The sequence below is a fragment of the Electrophorus electricus genome, chromosome 2, assembly GCF_013358815.1.
Source record: "Electrophorus electricus isolate fEleEle1 chromosome 2, fEleEle1.pri, whole genome shotgun sequence".
In the NCBI taxonomy this organism is placed as follows: domain Eukaryota; kingdom Metazoa; phylum Chordata; class Actinopteri; order Gymnotiformes; family Gymnotidae; genus Electrophorus; species Electrophorus electricus.
Genome location: NC_049536.1, coordinates 8,306,487 through 8,330,633, shown reverse-complemented (window position 1 = coordinate 8,330,633; position 24,147 = coordinate 8,306,487). Strand labels below are relative to the sequence as shown.

At 42.0% G+C, this 24,147-nt stretch overlaps 3 protein-coding genes across 3 annotated transcripts; all 3 read right to left on the bottom strand.

The window, feature by feature from the left end:
• Positions 1-2,482: 2,482 nt before the first annotated feature.
• On the bottom strand, positions 2,483-4,195 carry szl (sizzled). Its single transcript, XM_027001082.2, has 4 exons — positions 3,915-4,195; positions 3,512-3,681; positions 3,241-3,333; positions 2,483-3,066 (listed from the first exon to the last, which is right to left on the bottom strand). The coding sequence occupies exons 1-4, from the start codon at positions 4,193-4,195 to the stop codon at positions 2,756-2,758; spliced, it is 855 nt and encodes a 284-aa protein (XP_026856883.2). The 3' UTR covers positions 2,483-2,755.
• A 3,532-nt stretch (positions 4,196-7,727) lies between these two features.
• mov10l1 (Mov10 like RISC complex RNA helicase 1) lies at positions 7,728-15,856 on the bottom strand. Its single transcript, XM_035523667.1, has 19 exons — positions 15,587-15,856; positions 15,056-15,253; positions 14,775-14,889; positions 14,455-14,632; positions 14,280-14,350; positions 14,071-14,162; positions 13,334-13,392; positions 13,118-13,227; positions 12,138-12,222; positions 11,739-11,920; positions 11,508-11,654; positions 11,237-11,358; positions 10,937-11,036; positions 10,689-10,835; positions 10,240-10,413; positions 9,868-10,017; positions 8,299-8,406; positions 7,982-8,122; positions 7,728-7,823 (listed from the first exon to the last, which is right to left on the bottom strand). Exons 1-19 carry the CDS (start codon positions 15,748-15,750, stop codon positions 7,728-7,730), a joined length of 2,439 nt encoding a protein of 812 aa, XP_035379560.1. The 5' UTR covers positions 15,751-15,856.
• A 736-nt stretch (positions 15,857-16,592) lies between these two features.
• Positions 16,593-18,646, bottom strand: LOC118240955 (RNA helicase Mov10l1-like). Its single transcript, XM_035523666.1, has 5 exons — positions 18,611-18,646; positions 18,197-18,356; positions 17,998-18,110; positions 17,481-17,668; positions 16,593-16,620 (listed from the first exon to the last, which is right to left on the bottom strand). Exons 1-5 carry the CDS (start codon positions 18,644-18,646, stop codon positions 16,593-16,595), a joined length of 525 nt encoding a protein of 174 aa, XP_035379559.1.
• Between the last annotated feature and the right edge of the window lie 5,501 nt (positions 18,647-24,147).

Sequence of the window (24,147 nt, the reverse complement as noted above, 5' to 3'; positions counted from 1 at the left end):
AAAATCCATATTAATCTGCTGGTATGTATAAAAGTATGAATAGGTACATTTTGACAAATTAATAAATTATCAGTGATACAGCATCATTTGATGTTAGATTATATACTTCTAAAAGAATAACATGTAAAATAAGAATATGCTAAAATTTACTGGTTGTTAAAATTCTTATCTGAATTAGCCTTTGCTAGGTGCATAGTTTTTAAGTAAATGTATATCCTAATTAACCCCATCATGTGCATTACTATTGCAAATAAGAGAATGAATGCACATGACAGGCCTTACCCTACTTCCACCTTTCCTATTCAGGTGCTATAAGAATGAACTGCAGAATGAACTGTAACATAATGACATGTAGCCACGGTTATAGCAAATGACTGAGTTGCTGAGGAAAAGCTTCAGCCAGAAAAAGCTTCAGCCACAGCACAAGTAAGCTTAAACAATGGCAGGGCAGAACCGATTGCTTCACATTATAGTGTCTTGTGAGTTCCCTGTCCTTAACTGTAATGGAGTCCAGTCTGTGCGAATCCTGCTTTTAGGATAGGGTCCTTTTGAGCTGGACCAGGGTCTCCAGCGGGGCAAAAGTGATCAGAACAAGCGCTGGCCCACACTAAACAGGCATGTCCTGGTGCAAGGGGCGCTGGGGGATTCTGTGGGGTAAAACATCACCTCATGCTGGGCATGGTAATCGGCCCAGACAGCCGAGCCCTTTGTGCCGTGGCCACCGAGCCAAAGGGCGCTTGTAATCAAATTTGCAGTTTTATCCCCCTCGCTGGTGGAGGACCTGCCGTCTGCTGATGAATATGTAATGCGTTTACGGTTAACTAAGAGGAGCTGCTTTGATGATGGGCTTTTGTGTGGGTTACCAGGACAGGATTACCTTATGACTGATCGGGTGAGGGACAGAGTAGTCTATGGAATACACCATGAGTCTGTCTCTCCCAGCTCTGGGCTGTCCAAGAGGCAGGAGCACTTCCACTGGCTGTATAGCAGTGCTAGACTACAAATGAGTTTAGAAACAGGCCACTGAGAGCGGTAACAGTTCTCCTTATAATGGAAAACAGACAGAGTAGGAAGGAAAGGGGAGATTATCCTGAGGAAGATTTATTCACTCATCACAACACAAAAGCATGATTGTGCAAAAGTACATATCTATTTTTCACAATGAAGAATAAGGTGAAAGATCAAACTAAATATGTATGTTAAGTCCCCATAACTTCACTTTCCCTCTATAGCTGTATTGGCATTATGATTTAGATCTGGTGTAATTAAGATGCCTTTTAGCCCCAGTGTGCATAATAAAATAATCCCATAAAATTAGACTAACGTCTCACATTTCTTTCCAGCCTCACGCCAGACATCAAGTATCTCTCAATCATTTCCAGTGCAAATGGCTTTCCCAAACAGCAATGCTGGAATTGTTGTCCTATTATCATCTCTAGGCTCTTAAACGCTGGTTCGTGTGAATCCATTTGAAGTCTTTCACCCTTTTTTCCAGCTGAATGAAAGAAAATCAGAGGCCTCATAGAAGAGCCATAAAAAGCCGACTAAGATCCACTCCTCAATCGGCCAGCTGTGAGAGGTCTGCCTCTCTTTTTCTCTCTCCGACCCCTTAAAAACAGAACGCTCTCAATAGCGTCCCCCCACTTGCACTTCATATTGTCAATGGTGGGCCAGACTCCATGAATTAGAGGGAACAATGCAGCCAAGCTTGGCAGAGAGGCTGCTTTTTGTAGCGCAGTACGGAAGTTTCTAATGTGCTCCCTCTCCATTGTGTCTATGGAGTCATAATGAGGTAGCAAAGAAGAATGAATTGCAGCAACTCTGTTCACGTTTTCTAGCAAAGAGGGTCTCACACACACACACACACACACACACACACACACACACAAAGAGATCGGTAGATTGGGAACCTCAGAGGGAGAGCACAGAAAGAGAATCAAAATCAGATGGACCGAAACAAGAAGTAATGTGAGTAATGTATGTGAAGTTTTATAGTACAAAAGAAAGGAGAATTTAGAGGGTAATTAGACATTTTGTATTCCTCTTTGCATTGAAATCATTAACAATGGGAAGCATACTAAACACATATTTTCGTTTAGAAATGTTTTTTATGTGTAGCTTTTAATAATCATGTGCTAATTTTCTTAATGTGTCTTAATGTATTATCAGCATTGCTTCTGAAGGATCCTTTCCAAAATAAATTATTGAACACTAAACTGTTAATACTCTCTTGGCTCTCGGTCTTGATGGAACTCATCAGTTATCAAGCCCTTCGTGGTTTGAATTGTCATTGGCTATGCAATAAAGTTTCCTTTCCATAAGAAATAAAAAACAGGAGAAGACTAACTTTTAAATTAAAGGTTAAATAAAGAATGCATTCCAAACACAAAAATGTATTCCAAGATTCCATTTATTATATCCTGTTCACAAACACTCAAAAGACACACTCAAGACACACACATAAATACAATGGCATTTTGAATATAAAATATATTTACAAATCATTTTACTCTAGACTTTTTATGTACAAAATTCAGAGTGCATTACATTTCTATGTGCTTAAGAAGCTGCGTGTGAGATGCTGGCCTAACCAGAGGAGAAAAATAAAGACCTGACAGTAGGAGCCAGCTCCAGCAAGGTCTTTACTTGACCTCACCTTCAAACACCAGATCAAATAGTCTTTCTTTATACACAGGCTATTGTATAGTATAGTTCTCTGCTGTCATACCGAGAAGAGAACAAAACGTCCACTCGCTCAGCACTTGTAGTGTTTCCATTTGCGCGTCGCGGAGGCGATGTGAAGATCTTTCTTTAGCCAAGGAAAGAGGTATGTAAGGGCGATGGTCCCGTCGGTTTGCATCGTGCCGGTTATGAAATAAAGCTGTGCTCGGCCCGGACGGACCAGCGTGTGGGAGCAGCGCAGGTTGAGAAGCATCCACTGCTGTAGCAGGTTAGCGGTGTCGTATGGAAGCAGCGGGCCCCGCTGGATAAAATCAACCTTCCCTTCCACCTCCAGCTCCGGCTCTGTTGAGAGCAGGCGACGGCGGAACAGTTTGGCTTTGATCGCTACAGCGAGGAGAAGAAAAGAAACAAAAATGAGTCGGATTGACACAGTATTTTTTAATTAGCCTAGCTACTACCACTAGTGGCAACAAACGTAAGCAAACCGTACATAGATTCGGTTCAAGTGGAAAAACGCAGGTTTGTACAGAACCCTTAAAAAATGTTTCCGTTTCTTACCAAAGTCACTGAGACAGAGAGCGTCTAGCACTTTTTTCAGAGAAGGCAGCTCCTCCACCGTGGGACATGTCTGGCAGACAGCCTGAGGCATATCTATAAAATGAAAGATAGACAGATGATTATAATAACTTGGAACAGCTTTAACCATGAAAAAATGAATACCATAAATAAATACATTTTAGCGCTCTTGCAGCTGTAGGCAATGATACTTTGTTTGTTAGCTTGATGCTTTTCCCCAGCAGAGGTGGTGCAAAATAGACAGGACATTGACCTTTAGAGAAACGGCTGATATGCTTGGGCATTGGGGTCAGACACATGTCCTCCTGAGCAGGGAAACGGTTGCAGTTCAGAGCTTCAGGCCATGACTGGCCATGACAGGCCAAGACAGGGGCACAGCTCTCTCTCACAGCCTCACAGAGACTACGGCATGGCTGGATAAACCTACACATAAGACACAATTAGGGATGGTCACTGAGATGAGAAAGAGCGAGGGGTTGAGAGACAAGACAGTATTACAGCAATGATGGATATGGTGTTTTAAAGTTAAAGGACAACAATTGTATAATAAGAAAACCTAAAATAAGAGGGCAACAATATAAAAGTAAGAGGAGACGTGGGCTTTAAACGAGCTGCCTGATGCCTTCTGAAGGAGCGCTGTAATGCGGAATACTTACGTGTCCAGGCAGATGGGAGCAATGAGGGAACAAACGAAGGCCTGGGCCTGAGGATGGCATCCAGTCTGCAGCAGGGATCGCCAGTCCTCGGAGCGAGGCACCACTTCCTTTTCCAGGCTAATGTGTCCCAAGAGGTTGGGCAGCCTCATCTCTGAGTAGCCCACGTCATGGCACACACTTAGCTGGCGAGGAATGGGCACACAGCGGGTTGACTGGCCCAGGTCGAAGGCACCGATCTGGGCCACAAGAGTCAAGGCAAACAGGGTGGAGATGAGAGCCATAGTTCCAGAGATAATGATGGTCGTGTCAGTCAGACAGACAGGAGAAGGTCCAGTCAGGGGCAAAGCTGTTAGAATCCTTGTGAGTGGATGGGATGTCCTAGTTTATATACATGTGGAGCAGACTCAGTCAGGGCTGTTATCAACGACCTATCAAAGAGGTGTAGACGACGTGCCAAACAGGAGATAACTACACGCAGACACGGGGGGTGGGACAACAGGGGGGGGCATTAAACAAACAAACACTGAAGAGTATTTGATCCCTCTGAGTCCATTAAATGATGCACACTGTCTGTCGATGCCGGAACACTCACTTTACTGAAGTACATGTTTTATAAAGCACCTTTCTCCTTGTGCCTTTTAAAACCGAAATTACACATCATTGTGTGCAACAGAGATTTTACAGGGACATTTAAAGCACGAGTAGAATGAGGAGGAGTACTTCATTAGAATGAAAGAAATCTTTAATTGGCACTTACAGATCTACTGATTGAATTTGTGGATTTTTTTTTTTTTTTGGGGGGGGGGGGGGTTGCTGTATTAAAAGAAAATACACGCCGAACACATGAACACAGAAGCTTGACCAATACACGACAAATAACGCAAGGAGAAACACAGTCATTTAATGAGAAGTTACACTACTATACTTAAAATGGCTAAAACATTGTATTCCTAAATCAAGCCCCTGTCATTTTGAGAACTTTTCCTTTTTTGAAATGCTATATATCTCAGGTGTAAAATAATAGCTTTGTAAGTCAGCTCTTAGAGGGAGGGGGCTAGTGGACAGACAGGCAGTCTCCTAAGTGATGACAGTTGCTCTGTCTCCCCATGTTAATTTGAACTTCCCCAACCCAAGAGACTTCACCACGCAGTCTGTCTCCCATTAGTGAAGCCTTGTCTCCAGTCTACCTGACCGCTCGGCCACCTTTGATCTGCCTAAACAGGGAGCTATTGATATTTAAATGATTGATACACCATGTAGCTGCCCTCACTAAACCTTACGTAAATGTCCACATGACAAACTTGCCTTTCATAGAGTAGATTATTAAGTATGATGGCATTTTTCAATGTCCTAGGGTTCAGCGCTGGCCTATTCTGATGCTAAAATGTTTCTCAGTTAGTAGCTCCAGCTCAGTGTCTCAAGGTAAAGCTTGTCCAAGCATTTATTGGTTCTTGCATAAAATGGTACAATTTGAGCATGTCTTCACTATAAAAATATCCTCATAGTTGTCATCCATCATCAAACCAAAAAGTTTTTTAGCCATCACTTTTGTTGCAGATGAGTGGTAATATGACTTCAACATCTGCATTTAGATGGGCTGTTGAATGATTATGGCAAATTTAAAAAAATGTTTATACAACAGGTGTCTGCAGTAGAGGGCTCTCATGTCCAGAATTTACCCAAGAAGGTTCAGTGGTCCTAGCTGGTAATGCTAATGAACATCTCTTGGCCAATTAATTGTATATGGCTCATATTCTACAGATTTATAATCAAGCTTCCTATAGCCTGGGGTCTCCAGCTTTAGATTGTTATCTATATGAGAACTAAATCACTAGCTCCCATTTTGAGGCTGGAACAGGTTTCGACCAGACAGATAACGCTGATGTAAACAAAAATAGTGTGTCAAGGTAATCAGTAGGCCATGCAAATGTAAGAATTATCTCAGTGATATCATTGAACTGAGTGGGACTGGACTGTTGACAGAGAAGCCTCGCTGCCATGCGCCCTTTCCCAGTCCTGTCCCCCCGGCCCCAGTCTCAATGGCCCCTTTACTATCTTGGCTCAAGCTTGTGTAGACGGCAGTTAGCAAGGGGACCTAACTGGGCAATTAGAGAACAGGCCCATTTTAAAGAACAATAGGGCCCATACGTTCAAACAAACCACCCCCTCCTCACATCACAATACCCCCTTAGAGCATGTTTTTCTATCTAATGGTTCTCCTGCCCCTTATTATGCTTGTGTTGCTAAAGTATGGCAAGCCTGTAGAACACTAATGGGTCTCATACAAACATCTGTCTGTCAACGGGTTTTTAGAAGTGACAACTTAAGTAGGTGCAGGCCTTGTTTTTTATGCACATTTTGGATTGCCAGAAGCTGTCAGAGTAAGCAGCAAATATAAAGAAAAAATTAGCAGATAGCAAGGATTAGGAGCCTATGTAAATAAAAGTATTAAATTCTGTTGCCTCTACTCCATCCCAAAGCCAGAGGTTTAAATGTACTTGCTTCACATATACTAGTTGAGCATAAAGAAAAGTTCACCTTTCAGGACAGTACAGATCAGAACATGGATAAGTGTATTTGATGTTATATTATTTTTACTGGAATGAAAACAAGTCAATCACAAAAACACAAGTGTGCAGTCACACAAGCTCATGCGTCCTCACACACACGTCAGACTAGGGTTTAAGACAGCTTACTGGCACCATAGACACACATCAAAGAGCAGCCATGCAGCCAGACAAACTGATAAAAGCAGTCTCCACCTCACTCATTACAACCTCTTTTGATGGCATCCACACATACGTGCAACATATACTGTACTTCCTTCAGTTCAGACTACATTACACTGTACAAGCTTTAAGTGCAAGTCTTGCTGCATACTACAGTTCCTTCTGCTCTTTTCGTTTTGTTCAATTGCATCGTGCATAATGGTTGTGCAAGCATTTTGCCAAGTAGCAGCCTTGCGAATGCTTTTCGCTATTCATTCCCATTTTTCAGGTAATAATGTTTTGAAAGTTTGTTTCATTGTCTAATGATACAAAAAGATTTGTTCACATTTGTCACCACAAATAGTTGTTGGCACTCAATTGTCACTTCCAGACTCAGTAACGGAGACACTGCCACGCCGAGACGCAGCACTGTCTGCAAGTCACAGACTACCTGACTGCTCAGAGTTCTCGAACAGCAGACAGACTTCCATGGATTAAACCAGATATGTGACTCATTTTAAAAAAGGTGAAGGTTAGGATCATTAATGCAGAGTAAAAGCCATATCATTTTACAAGGTTCTTTCACCTATATATTATGAGGTCTAATTACATAGAAACTATGGCAGAAATGGAGATGCTCATCTTCATATTCCATATCCTGTGATTGTCATTCAGTAGTTTAGTGTAAACCATATGAACTCGAGTAAATATTGTGAAATATAAAAGGTAAAAGCTGACAGTATTGTGTAATTGTTCTTTTATTTATTTTGTACACAATACTTGGCATTGATTACAATTCCAGGCCAAAATTCTTCTTAATATCTTCATTCTTCCTTTTCAGAGGCGGGCCTATAGGAGAAAGACAGTTATACTGGTCATATTTCATAAGACAGCAGGATGATCATCTAGCATCTGCCTTACCCACTTAAATATCCAGCAAACCTGAGAAGGTACTATACAGACAATGAAGCTTTCCCTAGATCAGCACAGAATATTCTGTAATGATATATAAACAAAATTAACCCAACCCCAAGAGAACAACATATGCTGTTAGAGGTCATTTATGAATTTGCAAATGCTTTTGTGATTTCAGAACAGGCACAATCTACCTCTGAGCAGCTCTGAGGGAGGCAGGTGGGTCACAACCAAGGAAAGCCCCGTTCTCATATGCATACTGCAGCAGTGCATGAAAACATGGGTCCTGTAGCACAAAACACTGGTCTATACTACAATGACAGTCAAATTAAGTAATGCCTGACTCACAGGTAATGAATCTCTTATAGAGAAGTCCTGCAAAAGAGGACTCATTTTTTCTTCCCTTTAGAATTCTTCAACATGACATTTCCAAGGCAAGATTACCTTAACCAGTATGTGCGGGTTGCCTATGACGACGAGAAGAGCTTTGGGACGAGTGATTGCGACATTGAAGCGTTTGGGGTTGGACAGAAAGCCCAGAGAATTCTGTAGATCACTGCTCGGTAGGGCCTCATTGGAACGTGCCTAAGGGGTTCAAACGTGCTTTAGAAAATCACCGCACTTCAACGCCCTCTCCTGGCTTTATGAAAAAGCAGAATCAAACATCTTTTTCTGGTCTCTCATCCATAACCTACAGCTCTTAGCAGCAAAAAAAAGCTATACTGAAGGTAGATTAGTCCAGAGCGGATGAAGCAGCATACCGTGGACAGAATAATGACCAAGAATTCCTGTCCCTGGAACTCCTCGACTGAGCCCACCTTAATGTCAGCAAGCCCTACCCTGTGCAAAAGCACCCGGATTTTCTCCACCTGATGGCATGGATGAAATTATTAGGAACAGAAAAAAGGTAATCATGTACAATGCATAAGAATCGCAACACATACATGAGACATGTGTATATTCATATTGTGAGATTATTTATTTATGTATTTATTTATTTATTTATTATGCACGCACACGCACACACACACACACACACACCCCCCCCCCCAAAAAAAAAAGTCACCACCTAGATTTAAGAGCCTCCCATTGGATAATTACTGCTGGCAACAAGTTATTGAACCCTAACTGATGCAGTTAGTTGCTTCTCATTTGTTAAACAACCATGTCGAAAGACATCCTGTGGTCGTGGAAAAGATGTTAACTGTTTCAGAAGGGTGAAATTATTGGCATGCAATCAAGCAGAGAAAACATTCAAGGAGATTGCTGAAACTACTAAAATCGGGTTAAGAACTGTCCAACGCATTATTAAAAAAATGGAAGGATAGTGGAGAAACATCATCTTCAAGGAACGAATATAGTCGGAAAAAAATTTGAATGATCGTGATCAGTGATCACTTAAACCGTGTGGTGAAATCAAATCGCAGAAAAACAATAGAACTCAGGGATATGTTTAATAGTGAAAGTAAGAGCATTTCCACACGCACAATGCAAAGGGAACTCGGGGGATTGGGACTTTTCACACACGGTTTGGCCACCACAGAGTCCAGACCTGAAACCCATTGAGAATCTTTGGGATGTGTTAGAGAAGACTTTGCGCAGTGGTCCAAATCTCCCATCATCAATACAAATTCTTGGGGAAAAATTAATGCAACTCTGGACAGAAATAAATGTGACATTGCAGAAGCTTGTGGAAACGATGCCACGATTGTGTACCGTAATCAGAACTAAAGGCGGTCCAACGAAAATATCTGAGAGACACCTTTTTTTTGGCCAGGCAGTGTGTGTATATATACACACAAAAAAATAAAATCAGCCACAATACTAAACCACTGACAGATAAAGTGAGGCACACTGATTTTCTCGTTACAATAGCACATGTCAAGAGGTAGGATATTACGAATCAAGTGAACAGTCAGTTACAGAAGTTCACATGTTGGACACAATTAATTGGCAAGCATAAGAATCAGAGCAACTCAGACAAGGGCAAAATAGTGATGGCTAAACGACTAGGTCAGAGCATCTCCAAATGGTGTCAGAACATATAATGCAGTTCCCCAGATCTCAAGGTGATCAAACATCTGTGGGACGTACTAGAAAAACAAGCCAAATCTATGTGGGCTCCATGTAGGCAACTTGCACCGCTTAAAGGATCTGTTGCTAACATCATGGTGCTAGATACCACAGCACACCTTCAGAGGGGTTGTGGAGCACATGACTCAATGGGAAAGACATTTGGTGGCACAAAGGCACCAACACAATATTAGGCCAATGGTTTTACCAATGGCTGATTGGTGTGCATGCAAATCAACATAAAGGAAGTAAGAGACCTGTTTTTTGTAAGGGGCAATGATGCCAATATCAGTAGCCATTATGGGATTGTAGAGTCTTTTGGCTAGCTGGCAGCAGTAGAACATGACCTGCACTGCTTCTGCAGGGTTAAACCAAGATGGATTACTCCCTTCCCTCATCTCTGTACCCTGCAGGGGGAGGGGAGGGGAGAGAGAGCAACAGGTAGAGAGTCATTTATGCATTTATTAAGGAAATCTGTTTTACCTTCTCACCTCATGAAGATAGAAACAGATGGCAATGCCAGCACACAGTTCAGTGCTAATCATTTGGGAAGTAACCATGTTCTGATTTAACCCATGGCAGGCAAAACAATTCAAATGAAGTATTATTAATAGGAACAATAACTGTACCCTGACTCCATGGAAGATAAGTGGAAAGCCCTTAGTGGGAAGCCGGCTCCAGTGACACAGAGAGTCCACTACAGCTCTCTGGGAGCGGACACACAGCTCACCGCCGTAGAACAGCCGAGACGGCAGCGCCAGTAACACTTCATGGGAGCGGTAGTTATACACCAACTTGGTCACCTGAGGAACAGATCACGAAAGTACAGTTCTCAAGCGGAGGAGAGAAACAAATCTGTTAAAGTACCATCTACAGTAGCAAGATAAGTACCACTGCAGATAAACTGAAGATGGTCAATAAAGGCTTGCTCTTTAGTCAAACGAATAGAGGATTACATAATTTACACGAATTTCAAATGCTAGCCATTGGATTTAGCTTTTTATTTGCCCTATTTAACAAATATTTAAGGTAGAAAAAAACTACTGATTTTAGAACAGTGAGCCAATTTCTCCTTCACCAATAATGGATTATAGCCCCTCTCATTGCAGGAGTAAAGAGGGGTGGCCATTAGTCTTTCGAGCAGAGACACTCCAAGTCCAAACACTTCAGACAGCTTGGACTTCACTATGGGACCCAGCTGTCTAGGGTCTCCAGCCAAGACAACCTAGGGGACAAAAGGTGAGGTGGGTAAGGGACAGCTCATCTCACAGTCAGTGAAAACAACCTAGGCAATGCAATTCGATTTGACAGAATGCGTGGTCTAACCTGGCCCGTTTTCTCAGACAGCAGGCCCAGAGGAATCAGACACTCAGGCTCTGTTGCTTGACCAGCTTCATCCACAAAGAGATGAGTGAAATGACCAACACTGAGGAATGAACAGACAGTACTGGTGTTGTACGTTGAGCAGTAATTAAATCCACTAAAGCTAAATCCACTGCATCGTAAGTGGAATGTACGATTGGTGAAATCTCCAAAATGCTTATTTAAAAACACACCACACAACTTGACTGAACTATTAATCAGCGTTGAGACAAATGAGCCATATCTTTAAGCTTGAGCTCTCACCGCAAGCCGATCTGGTAAAACATTCCAGCACTGGAGCAGGTGCTGACCACAATCCGGTGGAAAGAGGCATGACGTACATCCTCACCAGCACGAGAATATTGCCGCAACACCTCTGGAATGTACTGCAGAGAGGGCAAATGTCCAAACACAATGACCAGCAAGATCAAGGTCATCAAAACAATGTTAGTTTGATCTCCAAGAAATGTGATATTAAGTAGTTGGTCAGTCAACCACTAAAAGTACAAATATGAACACTTGAAGATTGCAGTACCTCCTCCTGTCTGCAGGTGGCGTTGACACGTGCCAGGCTGGCATCATGTAGATATCCACTTTCATGCAGTCGAATACAGATAAGGTCTGCAGCACTGTTAGAAGGAGTGCACACAAGCACACGGCTCCCAGGCACACGGTGGTACACCTGCTAATGCATTCTAGGTTAATAAAACTACGGACGACATAAAATTTATGACCATTAAAGTCTGCTGGCAGAGGTGGTCGGTACCTGCAGTATGGCCTCCATGAGTGTGATTGTTTTGCCTGTGCCTGGAGGACCGAACAGGACGTAAGGGGTGGGCCGAGAGTCTCCTCGGAGAATGTACTTGACTGCCTCTTTCTGGGCAGGGTTCAGGTCATCATTAAAAAAGTGGCCTGGGTTTGGGATGGGCTTGGCTGTCGCATGCAAATCTGACAGAAATGACAAGCAACAGTGTTTTTAGATATTCCTCAGTTTGCAAAAAGTGTTTTTGTTTGGTTTTTTTTCCTCCTACATTGTAACGTCTTCTAAATTGTGTCAATTTCAAAAGCTTAGTGTTGTAAATGTATGGACACCGCTTAAAAAAAAAAAAGGCTGTGAAAAATGTTACATTTACAACCAAAACCTACTCTCTCGAAAAGGGCCTACCTGTTTTGGTCTGCGTGGACACGGAGACCATATCCATTGTCAGAGAAGGTGGCATATCCCCGTTTCCACATGTTGGCTGTCTAACCTAAGTGCGTCATTTATATAGACATGCTAAACAATTTTCAAAAGAATGATTGTGTTTACTTCAATTATCACAGCAGTAGAAAAAGAGGAACAATCAACTCTCACATTAATATGTAATACTGAAAGAAAAAAGAACCAATACACTGCTCAATAGACACTGAGTTCTGTCTTGCTTTGGCATTTCTGGTAAAAGCTGGCTAATAAAAATATATGATTCATATACTTACCACCCACTTTATAAATATTGACTTGTTAGAAACAATTTTAAGGTGTATAGAGAAAATAACTTCTGTTATACTTTCAGTTTGTGTTATCCATTCAACAACTCATTAAGAGTCTCATTAAGTGTTAGGTGGTCATTTTTAGGTGAGAGACCACTGTCAAACTGTCAGTAGCATTAACATTCAAAACCTCCAGCAACACTGCTGTGCCTGATGCTCATTTCAGTGAAACATGTTGGTACATCGACATTACAGCTGCATTGAGAATGGACTGATAAATGATCTTTTTATATACAAATTATTTTTTATATACATGAATGATGGAGAGAAAGAAATGTGGCTAGTCCATTTATGTACTTATTTACAAAATGCATCTCTGAAAAAAAGGAATACAGAAATAATGTATCAACTGAGGTTTTTTGTTTATGCCACTCAAGTATTTTTATATATTTTACATACTTTATGTTTCATATTCTATACCCTTTGGTCAGAAACTGACTTGTGATTAGCAGGATTGAGAATGGCTGACCAGTTGTGAATGACAACAGATTGGCCTACACTGTGCAAATGTACACCTATAAAATACACCAGGTTTGTCCTGTGAGGATAGGTGAAAGGCAGGTATTTATGATTATACATGTTTTGTTTGTCTCACTCACTCACACACAAACACACCTCTTGATCCTGTCGGGCAGGTTCCTCTTGGTCCTCTTTGGAGGGGTGTTCAGTGCCCCACTCTCCAGCCCACACTGGGCTTTGTAACTGCACAACACTGGGGAAGAGCACTAAGCCCGCAACAGACAGTGAGGACAGACTGCACTTCTACTAATGACATCATAAATCACTGTCTGGACTCTAAATACAGGCATTGTAGAAGCAAGCCCAGCTCACCGTTCTCCCCAAAATGCTTGATCTGTTCCAAAGCACAGTGGCATCTCCTCATAGGCAGCCTGGGATTGGACGGGAAAAAAATGTATACACCATTCTCAATGCTTTAGGTCAAGGGAATGTTTTAAGGGCTAAGCAACAGCTAGCAGAAAAGCTAAAAAGAAACAGATGTCAGAAATTGTCATGAGGACATATGGTGGACAATAGAAAATAGCTGGCTAATGCACAACATCTGACCATGTGGGTGTTAATGGTACAGGGAGATGTAGCTTAATAAAGATCATATACAAGGCATTAGTCTATTTATTTTTATTAGATTGGGTGGGAGAGAGATATGATTTGGCAGTTCAGTGTTTTTTACAGTAAGAATAATTGTAAGCAATTCTGAAACATCAAAAAAGCAATTCAATGCAATTTATTTCTTCTTTTTTTTTTTAACCATATACCTCATTAACCACCTTTGCTTCCCAAATGTCTTCACTAGTGGTTATGTAGTAAACACCAAGAATTAAAATATCTTTAGCTGGTGCTCAGGCTTTAAGATTATACAGATGAGTGTTGGGGCTTTACAAAAGGCTTGTAAGTAAAAACCGACATTTCCAGCCCCACTCACTTCCTTGTTTGGACATGTTTATTACTCATGTGGAAGAAAGCTCAAATTGGTCCAGACTCATTACCAATCTGAGGCTTCTAAAGAACAGTTCCACTGAACTGGTTCATGACAGAGGTCCAAAAAGCACCTGTTGTATGTAAACTCCACATCCAGAGGCTCCCCCAGGTAGCTGTTCTGAAACTCAGTGTTTACCCGCAAGCTCACATCCTCTTCGCTGATCTGTAGGCATCAAGCAGCAGTATCAGGATGCTAGATTCTAAGAAGAATTATAGTCTCTGATCTTTAAAAAAAAAACACCATACTCTGAACTGAAGTCTATTTAATAAAGCAAAGCACCTCAGTCACATAGCTGATATACTCCAACACTATCCCGCCAATGCATGGTTTCTTCAGAACAACTTTGTCTCCTGCAAAGAAGCAGACACAGTAAAAACTCAGATTATTCAGCCAATATTCTGCAATCAAAGGACTGAATATACTGGACAGACAAAGATGTACAGTTTTCCCTCACCTATGAAAAGGCTGGGCCTTCCCTCACTAAGCCCAGGCACTTCCAGGTGCAGATGTCCTGCTCCCTTCCTGAGGAGAGCACCACTGATACTGAACTCTCTGAGCTCCTTCTCCGCCTGCAGCTCCTCCAGCCACAGTAGGGCAGAGAAACGATCCAGCATGGAGGTCAGACACAGGGGCTTGGGGAAAAGGGAAAGTAACAAACCTTTATAAAGCATTTACTCCTCTGAATTTAGAGATGTTTACCTGCAGCACTCTGCAAAAGGCATACAAGCACGCCCTCCCCACCAAGAAAAGCCCTGTGGCCAAGCGATCGCTCACCTCCCCAAGAGCAGGCCGAACTACCAGCACATCCTTCTGGCCTTCCACACACTCTCTGAGAGCCTGCGGCACCTGGTAAGACCCCAGGAAATGAGGCAAGTGACGTCTCACAAGCCTGCTCCAAAACAGCAAGCCAGGGCAGCAGTTTAAAACACACACAAGGATAGAAATATGACAATGAGACGATTAAGTCAGAGAAACAGAGTAACATTTACGGATGTGTAGATTTAGAATATCCACACTAGTAACATCTACCTGTGCTCATATTTGTGAAGACCTACCTGGTTGGAGGTGCAGGAGCCAAAACTGTGACGACCTTAGCAGGGTGTTGTGGTGGAGGTAGTGACTGTGCTGGGATGTAGGGAGCGCTGGGTTTCAACAGACTCTCCTCAGCACTGTTCACCACAACCTCCAAGCGCCGCCCAATGGTGAAGGAGCAGAAGTGCAACAACAGCAGCTCTCTACACCGACCAAGACTCCTTTGGAGGACATGGAGTTATAGAAGACGCTTCAGGTACAATTACAAAACATGCAAAAAAAAAAAAAAATCTAAATTAGAAAGGAAAGGCAGGCCAAGTTAACCTTCTTAAAATGTCATTTTAGTGTACTCATAAGTGAACAAAGAAATAAATGAATTTATTTGCAGAATCCCAAAAAGACGCACTTGGCAACTAAAGTATTTACTTTTACAGTGAAACATTTAACATGTGTAAAGGCTGAAAAAACAGGAAATTAACAGTACAATTTAGCTGACTTTAGTGTGAAATGTATAACAAGAGGTCAATGCCATTTGATATTCTTATTTCACTCACTTAGCCTGGCAGCTCACTGTGATGGACAGCTTCTCTCCTGGCACGATCTCCACGTTTCTCTTCATTGCCAGAATAACTGTTTTCTCCTCAGCATCTCTCTCTCCATTACCCTTGATTCCACCATGCTCATTTACCTCAATTTGGCTTTCGTGGCATTCTCCCATTTCCTCTACAGGCCCAGCCCTGCCTACAAGGCCCCAGTTGGAGCTACAGAAGGAAGGTTCCAAAGGGGTGGTCTGTTTACAGTTTGGGTGAATATTGACAGAACATGGTACAGGGCCGAGACTAAACTGCTCCTCAGAGTTCCAGAGAGCAAATTCACAACACTTCAGTGTGTGGGCCTCCAAGCTTGTATTGCTAGTTCAGAAAACAAGAGAGATATTGGCAATTTATGAAGTGAGAACTTTTAGCAAAAATTGGAACCAAAACAAGCTGTTGCCTGGGTTCAGATGTGCTATTTATGTAAGAATTTGTTTTTAAATAATAAACCTCAACTATAAAAATGAAGTGTTTTGAATGACTAGCAATGCCTGGCAACATGCGTCATCACTGTAACTCACTGAATCCAGACCAACAGCTCCTTGCTTTCCCCAAGTAGCAGAGATCCAAAATTAGTTTCCTTACTGACCACCAGTCCCCCTTTATTCTCCAGCAAGGTGTCGAGCTCAGCCTCAGGCAAGACTGGTACTAACGCATTCGGGCTATACACGGTGGATGCAGAGACAAAGTGAAGAAAATGTGTGAAGGACAATAAAAGTTTAAGTAATGATTCAGGGGTCAACAATAACGAAGTGCGCACGGTGTTAACAAAACAACTTAGCTGAGGTCAAGCTCAATGCACTTGAACATTAAACCCCTCATCATGCAAAAAAAAAAAAAAAAATGTTGTTATCCATTTGCACATTCAGTCAAAACAAATCAATATTATCTGATATCTATACAAACGACATCAGAACGAAGCAAAATTCTAAGCATGTCTGCAGCTTCATTCCCTCCTGGAAAGTTTTCATGGGTCGATTTTCACCCCTCTGTACCTGAGACGTTCCGGAAAGTTTGTAGGGAATATCCTAACAAAGCAGGTGAACGTTGCTCTCTTGCTGAAACTACAAATTTTAGAAAACAGCTGCTCGCGTGTCACAACAAATCTGTGTCACATTGTGTGTAGAGCAGCAAAAAGCTATCGGGTCAGGACATATGCCGTTTTGATTAATTTAGTCAATTTGGAATTGGCTTCACTGTCATATGCATAATTAAAAGAAAGACCTTTTACAGACTATACATGAAATGCTTACAAATTAAAAATGGACTGGAACTTGGTAGCCCATACTGAATAGACATGGCTTTTAGAAGGTAAACCAATATCCACCAACTTGTGTGGAGAATGTTAAGACTCATAACTAACATGAATTAATTTATAATAAAAAAGAAATACAACTCAGCAGTAGGACGATGAGCAGTTTTATTTACAAATGTTTAAATCATTAGGTGATGAGGTCATCATTTAAGGTGAATTTTTGGTCATGAACCCTTTGTGAAAGCTTTGTTATGAAATGTTTATTACAAAACATTTGCTTCTTCATAGCAAAGATAGGTTAAGGTAAAGTTGTCAGAATGTACACTTAATGTATTTAGTTAAGGTTATTTATTCTTACAATATCTTGTGTGTACTTATTTATATGTGAATGGTGCTCTAAAATGCAAAGATTTGTTCAGGACAGTAGAAATTTGGTTCGGAACAGTGAACTTTCTGCTTGCCTCACTCATAAAAAGGTTTATGCTGAACCCTGCAATTTATGGATTAAACCCTATGGGCAACCTTTCTGGATAAATGATCGAATGAAAACATGGTGAGCAGATGGAGGCGTGTGAGCGAGGGACTGAATGAGAGACTTGCCTTTGTTCGGTGGGAGCCATGCAGAGGGCTCTCCAGCAATAGAATGACTGGCAGCTCTCCACTACCACAACACTCACTACATCTCCTGGTGTGGGTCTGTACCCAGCAGGCAACAGCAGGGAGTCCAGACTGAAAAATACACTGTCTTCCACAACTCCATTACTACCAAACACACTTGACACACACACCTGCAACAGAGTGAGAGAGAAAGGTGGAAAAGGGGTCTGGCTTCAACTTTAGTTTTTCTTTTTTAGGCAGATTTGTCTCGCTACATAAATCTGTGCAAATTATTTGCAACAAATCAACTAAGCTCTCTTGCTTGGTCATGCATCTTAACACAACTAAACAAGTATGAAAATCTTCACAAAAAACATCTAGGTCAGGGTGGATTGCCCTGAACCGATATAAAGCCCACAGTCTGAACCGCTATGACATGGCAATTGAGTGAAGTGAGGGGCAGAAAAAGATCAAATCATAGCAAACAGAAAAAACAAAGTAAATGTGTTTGCACACTCACACGATCCATTCGCTGGTATCGTAGTGGTCTGACAGTTTTCGCCTGACTGCTCCACTCAGCGGGGCTGACGAAGTAGTTCGCCTGCACCCAGTCACCTTTCATGGGTTCAAAACCTGACAGGGAGAAAGAGACCAAGATGATAAGACAACATACCTGATGTATGAACAATGTGCTGTATTATTAGCACATGTTACTTTACCTTCACACAAGGCTGATCTGGGAAAATATGTTGTTTGATTTATAAATCCTCCATCTTTGTCACATGAGGTTACTGTTCCAATCAGAGGCCTGAGTTTTTGAGTATCCAGCTCAAGTGATGTCCTGCCCCCACCCTCCCAAGAATCCAGCTGCTTCTCCACCTTTAGTGAAGAAAGAACACCAACTACAGTGTGATTCAGCACCCCAAAGGGTGTTCCACAAATTTCTGGGCCCTGTGCAAATACAGTCTATGCCCACCCTACCCCTCAAACATCCCAAAATATTCAAAATAATAATAACAACAACAATTCTAATATGCATCATCAAATACTCATGAAAGGTAATGCAGCATTCATTTTAATACCTAATAAAATTGTCAGTCAGATTTTAGAACACTTCACCTAACAATTCACACCATTGGGATTATAGGTTTGACTGCTAGTATGGCCATCTATGTCCCGCTTATGTAATACATTTAAAAGCAGTCTGTTAGATACATTTCTTTCTCTTATATTTCTGTGAAAATGTTAAATAAATAAATGCCAATAATAAAATACTCCACCTGACGGCGTTTATTGCAAATAGCTGCCACCTGATGAGAAGTGACTGCAAGGTAGCTACTCAGTTTAGCCTACCAACACAAGTTTAAAATCGTGTGTGCGTGTCCTGGGAGCCAACTCCACCTAGTGGCCCTTACTAGTCATTCCCACCAGGACCTCGTCCCCCCCACCCCGAAAAGCTGAGGCAAAAGGCTTTACACAAGCGAAATGAACATCACCACCTAAAGTCATACCGATGGTGAACTACACCAACCATACTATGAAGCAATGGTACATGTATATGTATTAAACCTGAAAATTACAAAACATTCCACGACAGGAGGCGTTTCGATAAACCCAGTAGAGATGTGCAAGAAGCAGGCCACATACCCTCAGTGCTCTCCACCCGCCATGCGCTCCGTCTCGGACAGCGAGAGCACGGACAGGGTCCCCCACGCACAGCGGCGCGCCCCCCAGCACCTCGGCGGTGGTGAAGTACACGGTCTGATCGATCAGCCCGTGATCCTGGCACAGCTGTGTCACCCTGCCGCCTCGGAGCACCTGACGGAGCTCATCCGTACCTATCAGGTGAACCAAATCATATAAATGTTGCTGGCCACCACGGCATGAAACAAGAAACGCGCATTTACCCATATTCATTAAATAGCGCAAGGGATCGTTTTAGCGAAGAAATGTTGTTTATCCTCAACACAAGTAATGTTCAGAAACCGAATCGCTCCTGTTAGTCTAGCGGACAACACACCGCCACCATAATCGCCTTCCTCTACGTCCTCGACGGTCCTCCACAGCGGCGAAAGCAACTTGGATATCAAAAACTGTACAGCTGCCACCATGTCTTCTACACAGCTACCAAAGAATAAATTAGACGAGTAAACAAACTGAATAAGGCATACGTTATTTAACTGGACAATTTCACTGCACCCAACTCAACATTTTTGTTCGTGATTACATTTTAACCAGTTAAACGGGACAGCGTAGCTAGCTAGCTGCCTTAGCTATGATAGCTAAGGTAACAAAAACAGCACTTAATGTCTAAAAGGACAGATAAGTAAACGAAAGTGTTCATAATTTAAAAAATATAAAAGTTACACATGAATCACACTAGTTTAGCAGTTACTGACTTGGTTACAAGCCAAGTTACTTGTGCGGCAAGCTAGACAACCCGCTTTTTCTCACTCCCACTCGATGACACACTTGTCTAACGCAACATGTGCGGTTATCTAGATTAGTTTCCAGCTACCACACCTTTACCCAAAACAGCCACTATAACGTTAAACAATATTACTGAACTAGCTAGCTATAATAACAGGGGAATTCGCACTGTTCTGTTCAACGAGAAAAACAATATAATGCAATAAAAGACTTAAGTGTACTGTTTAGCTTCGAGACAAAGAAAACATTGAAAACCGTCCCCAGTTGATATAACGTGATGTCAATTAACTTAACCTAGCTAAGTTACCACATGCCCCACCTTCACACGCTTTAAATTGGGATGTAACTATATGCGCGATTTTACGGTATTTCGGCACATGGGGTAGTGGAACTGTCTTGGTATTGTGGGAAATTTCTCATAAATAGATAACCATACTGTCTCCAAGCCCCATTAACAACATTAGGATATTAATATAGATTTATGAAAAAATAGTACAGTGAAATCTGCCCAAACGTACTCTGCTGATAGGCAAGGGCTCCTCCCTCATTTGGTAGTCGAATTGTCTTTGTATTTTGGGAAATGTCTGTGAAACAGATCTCTAAATTCAGCTAATACAAAATGAATACATATTCGCCTAAGGTAGTACGATTTTAATATGGGTTTGTGAAAAAATTGTACAGTGAAATCTGGCCAAACTTACTCTGCTAATAGCCAAGAGCTCCTACTCTTATGTGGTAGTGGAATTGTCTTGGCCCAAGGCGAAGTTTTTGAAATATAGATGTCCAAATTCAGTCTATTCAAAATGAGTGCCTTAATTCACCTAAAGGTAGTGTGTGTGTGTGTGTGTGTGTGTGTGTGTGTGTGTGTGTGTGTGTGTGTGTGTGTGTGTGTGTGTGTGTGTGTGTGTATAATGTAATCAAACATCATTACAAAACCAAGGATGACTTGACCATGAGTTGCTAAAGCGCGGATAGCCTGATTGCGGTACCTTCACTCACCCACAAAACTCAGAATATCCTGAACATAAAATAACTGAATAGCACCTGCTGCAGCATTACAAAGAATGCATCTCTGAGCAACCTTAGATAGCTAAATACCTTAGGTAAATGCCCTATTACCCAATATAAAATAAACACTTCTGAACACTTTGAGAATAGTATGCCTAATTATTTGTTATCCTTCACCAAGTAGCCCAGTGCTCAAGCACAGGCAGGTCAGCCAATTTGTCCTTCTGTGCCTGATAAGACAATCTGGCTGGGGTTACAAGCCCATATCCAGGTACCAGACCACTCCAGAATCACTCGCTTGATGCGTCAAGGCATCATCCTCACTCACAGACTACTGAAAAACATCCACTTCCAATAGTGAAACACTCTCTTCCTCCAAGGCCTCAGGCAAATGTACAGTACTTCTTCAGAAAGTAAAGCTTCTCATTACGCAAACCTGTTAGTGGCCAGAGAATCAGTGTAACAGTGCTACTGTCTCCTGAAAAACACTAACTGCCTAGTAGTTACTAACTACCTTCTGAAAAAAAACACTCAACCACTGAGAAACATTCACAACATTTGAATCCAGAGCTTTGATTTTTACACTGCACAAACCTACTGGCTGCAGGCCCCTAAATTGTGATGTAACAGGTGAGTCATTGTAATGTGAAAGATTGAGGCTATAAGACTGAGACCAACAGCTGGCTGACAGACCTGAGCAACCATGCAGATAAGGAGAAACCAAAAGCTTGACAAAAACAAGGCTGAAATAAAATAGAAGGAGTGGGAAGATGGAAATGAGGTTTTAAAATATTACACTGGATTTTTCCAGTTTGGTTCTATAAATAATGGCAACAGGATTGCTTCTAGTTAGTATTATACAGATACAGAGGGGTCACACATTGGCGGTCTCTGGTCATCCCCTTTTCTGGAATACATGTTGAAAGAAATGGTCCTGCCTGCAGCATAGAACAAGAGAGAATTTCACTATCAGGGACACAAAACTTTTCATTATGATTACACAGAATTCAGGATCTTAGAGGAGCATGAGAAGTTGAGAGCAGGAGCAGACCCACCAAAGCTTGACACTGAACAATACTGGAAAAGCAGCACAAATGAACCAGCTACTAACCTGAATGGTTAACAGAAGGCCAGTCAGTCCTAATCCTGATCCTGATGACCTGCCTCTGTATAACATGGAAGCTCCATAACATGAGTAGGCACATGACTCAATACAGGAGCAGGGCCCAGAAAGGCATTGGCAAGAACACCAGAGGAGCCAAACAAACCCTGGGTAGCTTCCTGTGAAAGAAAGGGTCGAATCCTTCGTATGTTACAGAGGAGGAATCTGCAAGACTGGGTTAGATTAGAAACATGAGTTGAGAACGACAACTGGTTGTCCAAAGTTACACCCAGGCTACGGGCAGCTTCAAATGGTGATACCAGGGAGTTCTCAAAGGAAACATTGAGGTCATGGTAAGGGTTGGGAGTACCTGGGATGAACAGAAGCTCAGTTTTACTGGAGTTGAGCTTCAAGTGGTGGGCTGTCATCCATGATGCGATGTCAGTCAAGCATGCCGAAATACGTCTGGAGACCTGCATGTTGGAGGGTGGAAAAGAAAGAAATAATTGAGTGTCATCGGCATAGCAGTGGTAGGAGAAACCATGAGAAGATATTACATCACCAAGAGAAAGAGTATACAAAGAGAAGAGAAGGGGGCCCAAAACTGAGCCTTGTGGAACACCAGTGGAGAGTCTACATGGTTTGGATGTGGATCCTCTCCATGTCACCTGATAGGACTGTCCATCCAGATAGGACTGAAACCATCTCCAAGCAGAGCCAGTCACACCAAGCCTGGAAAGAACAGAGAGAAGAATGTTGTGGTTCACTGTGTCAAAGGCTGCTGAAAGGTCTAGAAGAATCAAAACAGATGACTGTTTGGCAGCTTTAGCGGCATGAAATTTCTCAGTCACCGCTATGAGGGCCGTTTCTGTAGAATGTGCCGGTTTGTAGCCAGACTGATTGGAATCGTGCAGCTGGTTCTGGGTGAGAAAAAGAGACAATTGATTATAAACTGCTCGTTCAAGGGCTTTTGAGAGGAAAGAGAGAAGTGATACCGGTCTGCAGTTGGTAATGCTGGAGCTGTCAAGTGTGACCTTCTTGAGGATTGGTACCACCCTGGCAGTTTTGAATGCAGTAGGCACGTATCCAGAAGATAAGGAGTTGTTGATGATGACAGAGATGAAAGGAAGCAGATCTCTTGCGATTGTCTGGAACAGAGCAGAAGGAATTGGATCCAGCGCACATGTAGTCAGATTGCTGGAAGTCAGGAGATGAAGAATTTCATCTGTGGAGAGAGGAGAAAAAGAAGTCGGAGAGTTGGATGTTGGGGAATGCACATTAGTTGGAGGAGTGGGAACAGAGGAAAAGGACTGGCGGATTGCTGCAACCTTCTCCTCAAAGAAGGTGATTAAATCTTCCGGAGTAAGAGATGGGGGGGGGGGGGGGATTAAGGAGAGAAGAAAAAATAGTGAAGAGCTTGTGTGGATCAGATGATGATGATTCGAATTTCTCTCTGTAGTAGGATGACTTTGCAGATGTTACTTCCAATGATAACTTGGAAAGGAGAGACTTGAAACTATTACCAAGAGTGGCTATGGATCCAGGCTACTGAATGGAGCAACCATCAGTCACCTCCTCTACATGGATGACATGAAGTTGTATGCCAGAAGTGAACGAAACATTGACATCCAGAATTTTGCATCTTGAAGTCATATGTTCTACCAAATCTAAGACAAAGGCACAAGATCACAGTATATGAGTCTTGGGTGATCATACAGTTTATTCTTGTATTGACTGATTCTTAGGTTTAAGATAGCCAACATTCCAAGTAACTATTCCAGTTAGGTTTAAGATTAGGTTTAAGTTTAAGTTAGGTTTAAGCCTACATTCCAAGTAAAGATACACCTTGTTCTAAGGTGGACAGTACTGTCAGTGGATTGAGACACGTGGTTCTAAAAGCACAGAAATACACAGTGGAAAACTTCTTAGCACATATATCAAACAGATAAATACCAATGAGTAACATTGTTCATTATTATGCATCCATAAACACAACTTACACACAGTATAGGTGTAGTGCCAGACCATTTAATGCTTTATACATCAACAAAGGTATTTTAAAGTCAATTCAAAATGTAACTGGCACACACTGTAGAGCTAATGAGTGACTAATGTAGACAAACTTTCCAG